The sequence below is a fragment of the Orbicella franksi genome, chromosome 2, assembly GCF_964199315.1.
Source record: "Orbicella franksi chromosome 2, jaOrbFran1.1, whole genome shotgun sequence".
NCBI lineage: Eukaryota > Metazoa > Cnidaria > Anthozoa > Scleractinia > Merulinidae > Orbicella > Orbicella franksi.
In genome coordinates this window covers 21120600-21136880 of record NC_138146.1, presented here as the reverse complement: position 1 = coordinate 21136880, position 16281 = coordinate 21120600, and the positions used below count along the sequence as shown (strand labels likewise).

The following is a 16281-nucleotide window of genomic DNA, read 5'->3' as shown; positions in this document are numbered from 1 at the left end:
TAGAAATTTTCCAGTTTTGCATGATTAGTATCATTGAACTGCCAATAATGATGTCAGACATGACTGAATTGTGTTAAGTGTATAAGTCAGTTGATAAATATAAAGTGTAGTCTAGTAAAAATCTTTTTTTAAGACTACTTGATTGATCACTGCTATAATAATCAGTAGATATAGAATAATAATTATAATATTAAAATACAAAAAAGATACAAAGATCTTTAGACTATAAGTGGTTTAGAAAAGTCTTGTGCAATAAAATTCCAACACTTCAAATTATTTCAACCTGGAAAAGTCAGAGAACATGCAATATAGTCACTGGACAACCAAAAATATACATAGTTTGTGCAAATACTAAATATTAATATTATTTTATTCGAGGCATGCTCAAATTAACATTTCAGTACAAATTATATAGTGTTCTACAATATATCAAAACTGGAGGCAAGTCTGTCACATCATTCAGTTAAAAATACCTTAACAAAGGGACAAAATAGTGACAAATATCAACTATGTTACATTCCAAATGTACACAATCAGATAAAAATTAAAAGTTCTAGAGTGGTCAACTGACACACAAAATTGTGGGGGGGGGGGGGTACAATTTTCAGGTGTCATCAAGCAGATCCCTTTCAATATGACATTAAGTTCAAAAAACGATCAAAATATGTCAAAAATACTTGACATTGTTAAAAGTATAGTATTTGTACCAATCAGATCCACTAAATACAGGTTTGACTGTAATCACTCAATGGCAGATGGTCATTATTGTCAGGTATGTCACAAACAAGGAGGATTGCTAGGAGTCAGCCTGATTATTGTTGAGCTGTCTAGTTCTAACACATTGTATTTCTTTAGATTTAGTATCTAGTGGTAATTAGATTAGTCTTAACTTCTTTGGTACCATTTGAGAACATAATTAGAATTTTCTCTCACAAACAACAACAAACAAACCATTCTTTATAGTGGTTTACAAAAGAGTTGCCTAAAAACAAGAACTTGTTGGCCTGTTTAACATTAGCTCTGACCCAAATACATAGTTTTGATTTTTCTTTGAATGAGAATGAGTTTCAAATGTTACCATATCATCTAGTACTTTCCAGCATCATTTGTTCTTCTGTAAAGTGCGCCACCTATCCTTTAGATTAACTGATGTCCTCCCAACAAAGTTATACTTGCTCAGAATCTTTGCCCAGTTTCCCTCGCCGTACAGCCTCACTCCTTCTTCTAACCACTTTGTTTCTTCAACACTCCATTTCTTCCTTCCTGGAACAATAGGAAGCTTTATATTAAGACATCTTCGTCTAGCTGGGCTGGACAGTTCTGAAAAAGAAATTCATGTGGTGTTGGAGTACAAAAGGCTTTTATCAAGTATTATTTCATTAAAACAGGGATTAAACCGACTTAGTTGTGAGTCCAGTTGGTATGTACAGCTGCCTTTCCAGCTGCCTTTCCAGCTGCCAACCATCAGTCAGAATTAAAATATCACATTGACTCACTGACTGTCTTGGGCATTTCGTCTGTCTCGTCATCTGATTGCCATTCTATTTCTTCAGCATCACTGTGCGCCTCGTTATATCGTCTTCTAGTTGATCTGGTTTCCAGGGGTCTTTTACCTTTTTTGTCTACCTTTTTTCCACTGGGGCTAGAAAATTCAAAACAACAGACGATAATTCAAAAACAAACAAACAAGTAAAAAGAACCCTGCAACTGGACACCTCCACTAAGCACAGGGCTGTCAACAAGGGCTGCAACCCATAACACCTGCAATGCTTGAGTATGTTTGATGGGCCCTTGATGTTACGGGTGAACTGCACTACAGTTGATACAATTCACGCAAAAGGTAACAAACTTGTCTGTTACGGGTGTGAAGATCATAGCTACAGTTGACTCAAAAAAATTAATGACAGCCTTGAAACAGGCACTACTCCTGCACAGTGTCCCATAAGCAGTCACCCCTGCCAAAACAGATATCTCCCCTCAGTAGTTTCCTACAAAGGGGAAGGGGGACACCTACTTAAACAGACTGACAATGATTTGATTTAACACTCTCCTTCCAAGAAGTACCTCCTTTCTAACAAGTGTCTCTGAGTGGTATTTTTAATAAGTATCCATATTCTAATTTGTACCCTTTTCCAATAGGTATCCCCACTGCAGTGTTGGAAACTAAATTTTTACAGCACTCACCACTGGGGTGAATGACTCTCAAAATCCACTTGCCCGGTGTAATTTTCACTCGTCCAGAAGGATGCTCCCCACAAAAAATACTCGCAATGATTCACAAACATACGTTTCTCTGGTATCTCTTAAGTACAGAGGCCCAGCTTGCCATTTCACGTTGACCTTTCTTTTTCTGTTCCATTTATGAGACCCCTTGTTAGGATTGGGGACCAATTTTACTGTTTTATCCTCGTTTTTATCATCAGCTTTTGACACACCTTGGAATTTTTTCCACATTTCCATAGTTTTAACTGAAAAACAGCTAAATGAACAGCTGGCGCTACCAAATTTGCATATATCCATAGAATCAAGTCATAGGGGTGAACAGCTTGTTGACACGTGGAAGACTGGCATTTTCCTATCAATGAAAAATTCTACTAAAAGACCTAAACCAAAAGATGACTACAACAAATTGATCAATGATTTGTAATTACACGACACTTTTAACACCCGCATTGGCGAGTGGGAGAATGCTAGTTTCCAACACTGCCACTGTTGACATTCAAGACATTGACATAACATTGACTAATGAGACAAGTCAACTAGCTATTAGTCTACTTTCTCATCTGAATGCAATGTTGAGGAAACAAATGATGCTATGACAATGAGAAACTCTTTTGCTACAGTTCTTGAGTTATAGTATCAGTTACTGTTCATTAAAATCCTTCAAACTCATTCCATCCCAAACTCATTCTATCCAAAATAAGTGCCCTCTCCACCCAACAAGTACCCTCTCATCAGTAACCAAAAGTAAATGAGCATCTCAGGTGCTAAATTCAATCATTATGGTGTTTTTTAAAAAAATGTTGTGTGTCTAACCTCACTTTTTTTAGCCACCTTATAAATGAATATGCCTTGGACAACTTTCCCATGATCTTCTTATTACCATGAAAATGAATCTGTATCATCAAACACTGCAATTCAGCACTCTGGTCTGTGCTACCGGGTTGTGAATGGTTGCAATTCAATTTTTCACTGGTAAAAAATGTTCTCATACCCTGTGTCTTGCCCACACATCATAATGACCTAGATTGCTCAACCTGGAGTCCAGTGAGCCAACCATGATACAACTACATTGTTTATAGTTACAATTGGCTCAATTGCTCTTATACATCTAACCTGTCAGGTATGGCAACCACTGTTTTGCAACACTTTTTTACAGTGAAATCTTGGTCTCTGTCTTCATCATCATTATCAAAAACTCCACTTGGCGTAGCTTGTCCTGCTACCATGTTAGAGTATGGATCTTTCAAATGAGAGCTATTAATAAAAATAATAATAAATAATCATGTCTCTGCATGGTACAGACGAAAAACCTTCTCAATTCCAAAAACCAAACCCTGTTTGAATTTAAGGTTGCAGGAAATAATAGAAGCAGGACTATGTACATAATCCATTCACTATTAAGAATTTTAGGCCCAGTTCAGATGGTGTGCTTCTGTCATGCCGAACTAAATTCAGGAATTAAGTTCAACAAAAGCACGGCAGAAGCATGGCATCTGAATCAAACTTTTGAATTAAGCTTGGCAAGCAATTAAGTTCGACAAGTTCTGCTGTGCTACATGACTCTGGCACAACAGTGATTCAAACGTTGTGCTTCTGTCACGCCAAACCTTAAGACCTTAAGACCCAGTTAGCGCTGCTAAAGGAAGAAAATACAGAGCTAAAAAAATCATTACAATGAGCGACAGACAAAGTAAATGATTTGTGAAACAACCAGAATGAAATGAGAACCAAACTAAATAGCTCCAGAGACATGTTGCAATATGTCCAGCAAGATCTCCAGATGCAGACCATACACAACATTAAAATTGAAGCTCAATCAAGGCGAAGTAACATTAAGTTCTTTGGAGTGTGAGAAGCAGAAGCTGAAAGTAACCCATACGAAACAGAGAGGATCGTAAAACTTCTTCTTGTCAACGAGCTCAAAATGCTGAAGGAAGATGTGGCGAATTTAAAATTTGAAAGAGTACACCGCATGCCAACTAAACATTCAGCAAGGACACCAACGAATAGACCAAGACCTATTATAGCCAAGCTGAGTTTTTACAAGGATAAGGGCCGTATATTTAAGCATGTGAAGAATATCGACCCTGAGTTAAAGATCGGCATTGCAGATGACTATCCCAAGGGAATAGATGAAATGAGGAAGGCGCTACTACCAGTGCTAAGAAAGGCCAAGAGGGAAAAGGCTTCAGCCTCGTTCAATGTGGACAGACTTGTAATTAATGGTCAAATTTACCGTGGACCTGAAACTGAGAAGTTTCCTTTCTATGCGAAAGTTTTGTCTTCGTAAAATCGCTATCTGATCTTATTTAGATCACAAGACAGCTTCGGGAATCCATCTTGCACGGTAAGCTGTCACATTTTCAAGGGAGTTGTGTACATTTAGGTCATATGCATACTTGAGACTCCCTTGCCTCCTTTGCTAATTGTTAGTAAAGTAGTCAAAAGTGCCAGATTCTAACTTTGCCGCCGTTGATTGCTTTGCCCTAGAATTTCCTAAATTTTCGCGGCTTTAACTGTACAAATTCGATAAATTTATGCTGGCACCTTTTCATTTATTTGTGTTTAGGTTGGTTTTATTTTTCAGTGTCGATCTTCGTTTACATATCAAGAATGAGTACCCAATTAGGTTTAATAGATTCCGTTTTACAGCCAACTACAGAAGATTTTATAACAATTTATATACCCAAATTCTAATGCTAGTTACACCGGTGGCTTTGTCATCACCGCAAAAGTTCTCCAATTTTATTCAAACCAATTTATTAAGATTTGAATATGACAACCCCGTTTAAAGCATCTTTTTGCTCACTTAATGCCAGAGGTTTAAACCAAGCAAAATGTTGACGCGATATGGAAATCTGAATGGGGAGGGAACATCATTTACAGTCACGGAACAAATCATTCAAAAGGTGTTGCAATTCTCTTTAACCCCAAACTGGATGTACGCATAGGGAGCTCTGAAGCTGACAAAAATGGGAGATATTTGCTACTAGAAGCTTCCATATTCGAGTCTATATTTTTGTTTTGAAACATTTACAGCCCAAATGACAATAACAGTCAAATTACATTCTTCTCAAAGCTCAGTGACAGTCTCAGGAGCCACACTGATACACAAATTGTTCTAGGAGGCAATTTCAATTGTGCTCTAGCACCTTTGGATAAAACTGGTGGAACTTCAACTGAGAGAAAAAAGACAGTAATTAGCAAAATCAAAAACTTGTGCACGAATTTCGATCTCCAAGATGTGTGGAGATCACAACACCCCAGAACATCACAATACACATGGCACAATAACTCGTTGAAAGTGCAATGCAGGCTAGATTATTGGCCGGTTTCAAAAGAATTGTCAGCGCTTGCGACAGATTCCGGAATTGTCACCTCAACAATATCAGATCATTCTGCAATAACTCTTCACCTGCAATCAAAATAGTACGTTCAACGAGGTCCAGGTTTTTGGAAGATAAATAACTCTCTTTTAAGTGATGAAAAGTTTGTACAGGATCTATCGCGTAAGATACCGGAGTTCAAAACAAAACACGATTATTTGGACGACAAAGGCCTATACTGGGACATGATTGAAATGGAGGTGAGAGGTTTCTGTGTTCAATATACAGGGAACGCCGGAATACCGAAAAGCACCTCCAACAACAAATTGATCATTTGATGAACCAGCTTAAGACTGACAGAACAAAAGAAAACATATCAAAATTTTACCATCTCAGAGCAGAATATAATGCGATTGCTGAATACAGAACAAAAGGTGTTATAATAAGAAGCAGGATACGTTGGCATGAAAATGGCGAAAAAAACACCAAATATTTTCTGAATATGGAAAAAAGACAACATTGTAAATCACACATTTCAAAGCTTAAAACAAACGACGATAAGGAGATCAATGATCCTAAAACAATCTTAGAACAAGGAAAAATGTTCTATAAAAACCTATATACTGCGGCGCACTGTAACGACTCGAATTATGAACTATTCTTTGAAAATTCAAATATTGCTAAACTCGAAGCAACTCAACAAGAGGAACTTGAGCGTCCGCTTCTCAACGAGGAGTGCTTTCTCATATTAAAACAGCATTCCAAAAACAAAACCCCAGGAACAGATGGCCTTTCTGTATAATTTTTTTTGAGGTTCTGGTCTTTGCTAGGTGAAGAAATGGTACAAAGTCTCAGCTACGCATATGAACACGGACAACTGAACATAATGCAAAAGCAGGGCATTATCAAGGTGATACCAAAAAAAGGTAAGACAAGTCATTCCTTGAAAACTGGAGACCCTTAAGCTCACTCAATGTTGATTACAAAATCGCTACCAAAGTTATAGCACACAGGATTTCAAGTGTTCTTCCAATCATTGTCAATGAAGACCAAACCGGATATGTCAAAGGCTGGTACATTGGTCAAAATACAAGGCTAATCACAGACATCATGAAGGTAACAGAACTAGAAAGTATACCTGGTTTGGCCATTTTTATTGATTTTAAAAAAGCATTTGATACGGTGGATTGGAACTTCCTCTTCAGGGCGCTGTAAGTTTTTAACTTTGGTCCATGCATTCAAAAGTGGATTAGAACTTTTTACACTGATTGCTCCAGCTCTTTTATTAATAACGGATTCGCATCTGAGTTTTTCAAAGTGGAAAGGGGTGTCCGTCAAGGTTGTCCACTCTCAGGCTGTCTCTTTGTTCTATGCGCGGAAATTTTAGCTAACGCCATTAGAAATGACAACACCATCAAAGAAATAAAAATTCATGACAAAGAATTTAAATTATCCCAGTATGCTGATGATACAACTGCCTTTGTTTCTGCCACGAAATCTGCAACAAATTTATTCAAACTTTTGTCAAAATTTGAAGAATGTTCCAGCCTAGAAATAAATAAAAGTAAAACTGAAGGATTGTGGTTAGGCACAAGCCGCAAAAACACAGCAAAACCACTGGGAATTGCTTGGCCAGTTAACTCTATACTCACACTGGGAATTAATTTCTCGTATAATGATGAAATTGTTTACAATAAGAATTTTGAACAGAAACTAATCAAAATGAAAAGCCTGCTTAACTTGTGGTATCCTAGAAACCTTACACTTTATGGTCGCACAACGATTCTAAAATCCTTAGCGATTTCCAAACTCTTTTATAATACATCCATCGTAACTTTTCCAACAAAATTCACCGCCATGGTAAATCAAGCAATCACACAATTTGTACGGAATAAGAAAGCTAAAATTAAATACAGAACAATGCTAGGGCCGAAAGAGCAGGGAGGGCTAGACATGGCGGATTTTCAAATAACCAATGAAGTACTTAAAGTTGTTTGGGTAAGAAGATTAAGTGACAGCAATGGAACCACAAGTTGGAGTCATATCCCTCTTTCCTATCTACAACCAGTTGGTGGTCTGTTTCTTCTGCAGTGTAATTTTGACTTAAAGCTACTTAAAGTTGATATACCGATTGATTTCTACAAAGAAGCTCTGTGCGCCTGGCAAAAAATTAACTGCAGTACTCCTAATACCAAAAAGCAGGTACTAAATGAAATAGTTTGGAACAATCATCACATAAAGATAGAAGGATATTCCATTTATTACAAAAAATGGCACGATGCTGGATTAACTAAAATTGAAGACTTTTTTCAAGGTAACAGATTCCTAACTTTTGCGGAATTCCATAGCAAGTTCAAAATTAACACAAACTTCTTAAACTATTTCGGTCCATGCCACACAGTCCCTCAAAAATGGATCAATATTCTCAAAGGAAATGTTACTGAACCCTTGGAAAAACGTTCTGAGAAGGATGAGATATCTTTAGATTAACTCTCTTGCAGATCAGCAACTAAATTCTTTGTTAAGAGTAAATTTGTTACGCCTACAGCTGAATAAAGGATGAAAGAAGCCAGTCTAAGAGAACATACAAGACAACTCATTTATAGCCTTCCGTTTAATGTTACAAAAGACACTAGACTTGCCATTTTCCAATACAAAATAATTCATCACATTCTACCCACAAATTCGACACTTTTTAGAGATTCAATCAAGGAACATGATAAATGTCACCTCTGTGGAGAAAGACAAACGTTAACCCATCTTTTTGTTACCTGTTCTGAAGCTCAGCATTTTTGGTCTCTCTTTACTAATTGGTGGCGCTCCAAAAACAGGCATAGGATCACTCTCGATAAAAATGAAATAATACCGGTACATGGCATGACAGATAACTTTGCTCGTCATCTTGGCTTAAACCTCTGCATTATTATAGCCAAATATTATTTATATACTGCCTCAAGAAAAGAAGAAGAGTTTTATTTCGATGCTTTCTTAGCGATGTTGACAAACAAAATTAAAATTGAGAAACATAAATCTAAGTTACAAATTAATATGTGAGAAAGCCTCCTTTTGTAGCTAACCCCTTAGATGAAAGATATTAACAAATTGTAAGATATCATTGTAACGTAAGATATTAACAAATCATAAATGTTAGTATTGTAAGTTTTGTTAGTATTGTTAAATTGTAAGTTACGTTGACATTGTAAGTAGTAGGTAATTTTGGTATGTAATGTAATGTAAGATATTGCAACACATGGAGGGCTTGTATGGATCAATCAAGAGATACCTTGACTCCTTCAAACACGCCCTGCCTTGCACACCTGAGCAGCAAATGTGAACCACTTTAAGAAGGAATCCACCAGAAGTTCAAGTAGCAAGTGGACAAAAACTTTGTACCGAGATTATTTAAATCATAAATGCAAACTTCTGTGCAACTGTTTGAAATATCTTCTCAAAAAATATCATTTCTAACAACACCAAATGTCAAAAACAAATTTTGAACTTCATATGAAACACTTGAAAGTACTGGTGAAATGAAACTAATGATGAAATTTTACTGTTCTGTGTTTGCACAATTTATCTAAACTTTGAAATTTATTTTCTCAATTTCCCATGGGAAATTGTTTTTGGTGTTATATCAGGAAACTACCGGAATTTAATATATCTTTAGCTTTAAGAAAATGTAAAAAGGACTGTAAAATACCTAAAATCATTCTCTTACCAGGATTTTGTCCACTAAAAACTGAGATTGCTCTATCTCCTATCGGATTTTGTCTCAAGTCCACTGAATAACTGATGGCTGTGCAAGTTAGCGCAAGTATCCCTGGATGGCATGTAAGCTCAACCCAGCATTTACACTTGCCGCAGCAAATTGTCAGTAGGTGATTGAATCCAGAACCCAATGAATGAAAACCATTAAGCCAACAATCATATTTTACATTGTTTAACATAAAGATCAAAAGTTTTAAGAATTAGCCATGGCAACAATCAGCAACATGTCATCTTAATCTCCATCCAACATCAAGTATGGTGCAACAAAATCATAACAAAAATTTGTGGAAAACAAAGAAAAGGCCCTTACAAGAGTTTTGAAGATGAAGTCTTCAAATTCTGCATAACTTCTTCACACCGCTGGACACCCTCTGATACACTGGTCATTGCAGTACTACTTGTTTCTGCTCTGCTTTTAGTAACCTTTTGGAAGCCAGAAAATATAACGTACCCTGTGAAAACTGTATTAAGTTGTCTTGATCCCAGACATCTGTATTACCTCAGTCTATGATAAGTGGACACAGTCTCAGAATGTAATTTCTTAATAATTTTTGAATTATATTTAGCTGTCATTACTACGATGAAAAAACCTGGGCAGGGTTTACTTTTTTGTTTCACCCAACTTACATGTACCTGATTAACCCACGTACAAACAACCAGGACCTGCATTTTAAATTAAAAGCATGACATGACAGTTTCATGTGAGATGTCTGAGTCAGAAACAGATTGAACTATGACAACTAAATATTATCTTTTACATAAAAAAAAACATAGAAAGCGCCACATTTGATTATTCCAAAGAGTATCGCTACAGTCATGTATTATTGTACCTGTTGTCGCAGCCTTGTCACAGGACTTCTTTCTGCTGGGTTGCTGGTGGTATCTCTGCCATTCTTCTTGCTGAACTTTTTCTTCAGAGCTTTAACATCAGGATGAGTTTCTTCAACAATGCTTGTCCAGTTTTGCTCTGCCTCACCTGACTTATCCCATGCAAAGTAAAGGGCTCTTAAGGTTCTTGCATCTATCCTGGGTCTGCAATTAAACTTCAATGGGTAAACACCAGTTTCAATCTATTGTTTGTGAAATCATTACAGGTAACCATTTAAGTCTTCAAGCTGTACTTTGTTAAGCATAGTTAACAGTTAACTTCTATCTGATCACGTCATCCAGTATGAAGATTTATTATATGGCTGGCTTAGTCAGCAGGCAAGATGAACCAAAATTCTGCACAGTGATTGACTACCCGAGTAGGCAAGATGGCACTATCTTCTCTGCTCTGGACTACCTGCTGTGTCCCACAAGAAAAATCTCCACAAAAGCCATATGAAAAATCCTTTATTGACCAAGCTTGTTCGGTCAAGATGGCTGGATATTGGACTCTGTCTTTTTTGTGAGTTTATAAACCTCGACTTCGTCTTGGTCCATAAATACACAAAAAAAGGACTTGACCAATATCCAGCCATCTTGACCTTGAGAATTTACATTTTGATGATCAAACTAAACAAGTTGTTTTTCTTTTTTCCCTCATGGCATTTTCTAAAAGAAATAGAAAACATGTTCTCCGTGTTTCTATCGCGTCATAGAAACACTTGTGAAAGTTTGGGAGAACTTGAAAAAGCTGTGGAAACACTCATGTGATAGTTGGCGAGGGCACATGTATCTAATAGTTGTTCAAAATGTTAATCTAAATTCTCTTCAAAGACGTCTCAAAAACACAAAAAAGCAGCTCCCAGTGCATGCTGCTACACTACTCACTATCTACAACAGAATAGATAGTGAGTAGCGTGGCCAATCAGTGAATGGCATTCGTGATAGAACGCTAGTAGATTTACACTAAAACTCGATAGAAACACAATACATGTTTTCTCTTTCTTAAGTAACAATACATTAATTTCAATAAATTTTACAACACAGTACTTCCTACCATTCAGCTACATACATTACTTACATTACTTTACTTAAAGATACATTAAGTTACAATGCAAAACTCGCAGTGTGCTACCTCCTTACATTACTTGGAAATTACTTGATGAACATCGCATAACAATACATTTAGTTACTTTCTATGAACACTATATGAGTTGTATTGAGTATAAAGGTACTGTTTATGTTATATATGATGTTACAAAATAGCCCAAAGACGATATGTGCACTGATTGGTTTAAAATCATGTTTCCATAACTCAAAAGAAACACAGAACCAGCACGAGCTGCTGACATAATGATGGTGCAAACAAAGAGAATTTACATTTTGATGATCAAAGTAAACAAGTTGTTTGCTTTTTTTTGTTGTGGAATTTTCTAAAAGAAATAGAAAACATTTTTGCTGTATTTCTATAAAGTTATAGAACACACATGGAAGTTTGAGAGAACTGAACAAAGCTGTGGAACCACTTGCCTGTTGGCTTGTGTCCCCACAGCAGTTCTCATTCTCCCAAACTCCCACTCATGTTTCTGTAACTTGATAGAAACACAGTACATGAACCAGTTTTCTATCATGAGCTAATAATAATACTGTTCTTTGAAGGATATCAAATTGAGCTATCACTGGAGTACTGACATGACAGTCTCCTTTACCTTTCTCTATTTGAATCCTCCAGAAAAGGAGCCTGGTGGACATAAAGATGTTTGTAAAAAAGTCATGTTAGATTCAGTTATGTCCCAGTCCTAGTAATTGAAGACCTGTGGCTCATCAGTAGACTGTGGCATGAAGTGGCAAGGGATATAGCAGATCTCCCTAAATTAAAATACTAATTTACTGCAGGTTATCCTAGCAGTACTTTGGTCAAGGACCCCGATGAATAAGGTACAGAGGTGCAATGAAAGTAGCCTTGACCTCCCCAGTCTGGAGCCCAGAACTCCATTCAAGAGTAAAAAAAAAAAACAACCATTAGTCCACTATCCCTAGCTCAGAAAAAATAATATCTCTTCTTAGACAGGTTTTGACTGGCAGTTATTAGTTAAATATATAAATTATACATGCATCATCGAGACTGAGAATAATATAACAGGACATGGAACACAAGAAACACAGCTATAAACTATCCAAAATACATGTACCTAATCATACCTATTGCATTGTTGAGAAAACGTCTATGTTAATTACAATAAGAATAGATCCATATTACGATAATGGTTTTTCCATTTACCTCTTCTAAGATCGGAATTTCAAACTTTTTCCATGCTGGTGTAAAAAATTTCTGAACTTGGTTTAGAAGTTTATCATATGTGTGTTTCCTTAAAAACTTTTCCTTGAATGTACCATTTTCAGACTGAAATAACTCCTGGAGATCATTCTGATACTCCTGTTGAAAAACAAATATGCAAATCTCCTATCTTTAAGTTATTAATAGTAAGATGCTATTGATATTTCAGCAATTTCATTAAGGGCTTAGCAACGGGCAAATTTACCCGTGGCTGTGAGGATAATTTTGCCTAGTTGGTTTGACCATCAAGTGGAAAGTTTTTCTATCAAAGAAGTTCGGTTGAAATAGTTTTTCCCACTTGTGAAAACCAGTTACCCCTCTGCTGAAAACGTTCATGAAACACCTGTATTTCTTTGTTCTGACTGAGTAAAGAGTTTTCAAGATTCCAATATTACTTACACTGAGAATACTTTCAATAACTGATTTGCACAATATCATCATTTGACTACAACTACCAGAATTCCTTTCATTTTTTCTTTATTGTTTAAATTTTGAATTCCCAGTAAGGTTTAAATAACAATTGCCCTAATTAGCATTTAAGAAACAGAAAAAGTGAAGGATTCTGGTAGTTGCAGTCAAGTGGCGCCATCATACAAATCGCATATTGTTGTCAGGAAAGATTATCATCTTTGGCGAATCAATCTATGTTAACTACATAAAGTTGAACAATAATTTTTTGAACTCATTTATATGAAGATGCCTGTTAACTGTTTTTAGTTGCAGACATGAATATTAATTTTGTGATGATGGCATGATGCATGAAGGTTTCTTAGAGCAAGAACCTTGGTTAATACCTCATCATCTCCTTTTTCAGTGTACAGCAGTGAGTAAAACTTTTCAGCACCTTTAGTATCTCCACATCTGTAATGTGACAGAATGATCTGTTGAAAAATAATTATAATAAAAAAATATGGTGTACAGTTAAACTTGGTAAAAAAGACACACACATGAACTTATTAGGGAGCTTTTATTAGCAATGATGATGGAGATACCAGGGACTTGCCTTGTAAAAATGGATAAATTTATTTAATTTTTACCTTTGAATGTTGCAACTGTGTATATCTGTTCAGTATGCTTATCACACTGCCACACGTCCTGTAAATTTTTACGGGCTTTTCAGACCACCCAACTTTCTGGAAACTTTTATGACCTACACAGTAAGTATTGATATTTCTGGAACTGAAACTGCACATTTTCTTAAACAAGTTGAACTGGGTAAACGTATGTATGGTTCAGTTCCAGCTGTAACTATCATCCCTCCACAGTAACCAGCAGGACAAAATCAGCTCTTGCACCATGATGGTCAAGTAGTTGGATCATGTGTACTTAATGCTTCTGCAGTCAAGTGTCAATCAATAACCTTGATTGACCCTCAGCTGACTCCATCGACATCTTGATCGACATTCAATCAACATTCAATCAACGTCTCAATTCACACTCGGTCAACACTAGTTTGACACTTGATCAACATCTTGATGGACACTCAGTCAACAATTGGTCAATAGTTGGCAGAGCATTGACTGACTCTTATATATCGATCAACACTTGATGGCATGTCTGTGAAAGTTAGTTGACTCTGAACTGAATGTCAACTGATATTGATTGTGTTGACTGATTATTGATGGAGATGTTGATTGAGTGTTGATCAAGATGAGGGTTGATCAAGGGTATTGATTGACACCTGACCGTGGATACCTTTAGTACACGTAATCCGAGTAGTTTGTAACAGTTTTGACAGTAGTTCAGTCCAGAGAGTAGCAATAGTTCAAGTATATAGTTGTGCAAAGGAGATATAGGACAAACTTGGTGACTGAACTTTGCTAGGGAATGTTGCCTCTCAGTGGAAGGTATATTGTTGGGTGGAATACTTAATCAGTGTGCATAGAAAACTGTCAGCAGGAGGAGGCCAGTGGGAGAGATGTTTTCACCCCTTCCAGGACCTTGTAAAACAGCTCAAGAGTTCTAGGGATGGAAAATTACTTGTTTTGTTGCTGCCTGGGGTGGAAAATAGGATGCCAAGTAAAAAAATAAGGCAAATCCCTGGGGACAGGGAAAGTAACAGCAGGTAGTCAAGGTAAACCATACATTGGCAACATCTTGAGTCTTCTTGACCCTCGTCTAAAAATGCTTTGACTTTTCTAATAAACTAAAAAACACTTTGTGGGAGTTTTCTGTCGTTTTCAACCAATTACCGAATGCTGTGAGTTATTTTTCAAAGCATTTTGTTTAGAAGTGATCAGTTGATATTGGATCCAAGGTTACCTGTAACTTTAATGTGTTTCTCATATGCGACTTCTCCACGTCAGAAAATGGATATATTGCCGCTACCTTGTCGAAAAACTTCAGACAGTCTGGTTTCAGAAGCCTTTTGCTCTGTTCGCTGCAATCTTCCTCATCAGATGAACTTTCCTGACTTGAACAAACAGCCACGTCTTCCCGATGCTCCAGCAACCCAACAATAAATCTGATGCAACTGAGTTTATTTGAAAGTTCTTTTCCTATATCAAATCGTCCATTTTCCAAAAAATCTGTAAGAAATAGCACGAAAAGGAGAAGGAGTAAACAACGACGAGCAATTTCGCGTTTGAAACACTGTACTGTGTCGTCCCCATAACTTTACCTTGTATAGCATCTCTCCAACAGGCAGAAAACGATCGTTTCTCTTTGAATTCCTTCCATAGCTGATAAATACAATAATCCAAAAACCACTCTGAGGTAATTTCCAACAACGTGCTATCATGAGACGACGTTTTGCCCGCCATTTTTTCACAACAGGGCCCAGTTCACCACGGTTTTTAATATCCCACCATGCACTGCAGAAGTGGCCAGTTGGCGCGCGGAGGGATCTCGCGGGTGAACACGCCTTACGAAAGACGCCCGAACCACTGGGAAAAAACAACCACTACTAGACTGCAAGCAGTCTCATTCTTTTCTTAGCCTGCAACGCCCACATATGCACGAATCAAAAGGATTTGTGGAATAAAGATTACAGTCTGAACAACTACAAGAGGGCATATAATTCTTCAAGTCTTTCGCGGCTCGCACCAACTTACTCGAGATATATCAGAGAGACCCTTTGACGCTCTCATTCGAGCAGCTGGTATAAAACCCGGACACCCTTACGAGCAGGAACAGTAAGAGAGAGAAAGGTGGCTGGGACCATGATCTGTACGGTGGCTGAGAGTGGCCATTAAAAGTGAAAATTCAAATTCGAAAATCGATTTCCAAAAGTTAAAATTCTTAACTGAAAAGTCGATTTCTTAAGTGAAAACTTGACTGAGCTTAGAATCGTTAAACTGGGAGCTTACTTTATTATTAGGGTTGCTGAACTGCTCAACTGTGGAACTCGTTGCCATCCAGTACTAAAGCAATTAATCCATTTACTACGTTGTAGACCAGGCCAGCTTTAATTGATATTTATAGATATCAAAGCGAGGAACTTACAGTCCTCCAGGCTAGAAACTAATGAGGTCTTATACAATGATTTTCATATTTATGACATTTTTATTTGCGTGTATTTACTTCTAGTGTATTTATTAAGTGTATGTTGACTGTAGTTGGGGGTTAGATCGAAATTGGGACGCTAGTTTTGTTTCTTTCCCCCGTCACATTCCGTACTATTTTGATTTTTTTATTATGATGATTTGTTTGTCTATTTGAATTTATCTGTCTTGTAAACTAAACTAAAACATTATTTAAGCGACTGAAGTGCCGAATTCTTGGTTTTCACCTGACTTCATCGCCGTCATAATGGATGGA

At 36.9% G+C, this 16281-nt stretch overlaps 1 protein-coding gene across 1 annotated transcript; it reads right to left on the bottom strand.

Annotated features, from left to right (window-relative positions):
• Positions 1-115: 115 nt before the first annotated feature.
• Positions 116-15921, bottom strand: LOC145478607 (uncharacterized). Its single transcript, XM_081456695.1, has 10 exons — positions 15143-15921; positions 14785-15050; positions 13317-13403; positions 12466-12621; positions 11894-11925; positions 10148-10349; positions 9628-9740; positions 3337-3477; positions 1497-1642; positions 116-1320 (listed from the first exon to the last, which is right to left on the bottom strand). The coding sequence occupies exons 1-10, from the start codon at positions 15282-15284 to the stop codon at positions 1103-1105; spliced, it is 1503 nt and encodes a 500-aa protein (XP_081312821.1). The 5' UTR covers positions 15285-15921; the 3' UTR covers positions 116-1102.
• Positions 15922-16281: the final 360 nt, after the last annotated feature.

What these genes read in the sequence shown, in the direction of transcription:
- LOC145478607 (XM_081456695.1), bottom strand. Translation starts at nt 15,284, where the DNA reads ATGGCGGGCAAAACGTCGTCTCATGATAGCACGTTGTTGGAAATTACC. An exon ending in TGACAAGGCTGCGACAACAG is followed by an intron (nt 9,741 to 10,147) that starts GTACAATAATAC and finishes GGCTTCCAAAAG; the next exon opens with GTTACTAAAAGCAGAGCAGA. An exon ending in GTGGTTGCCATACCTGACAG is followed by an intron (nt 1,643 to 3,336) that starts GTTAGATGTATA and finishes TGAATTTTCTAG; the next exon opens with CCCCAGTGGAAAAAAGGTAG.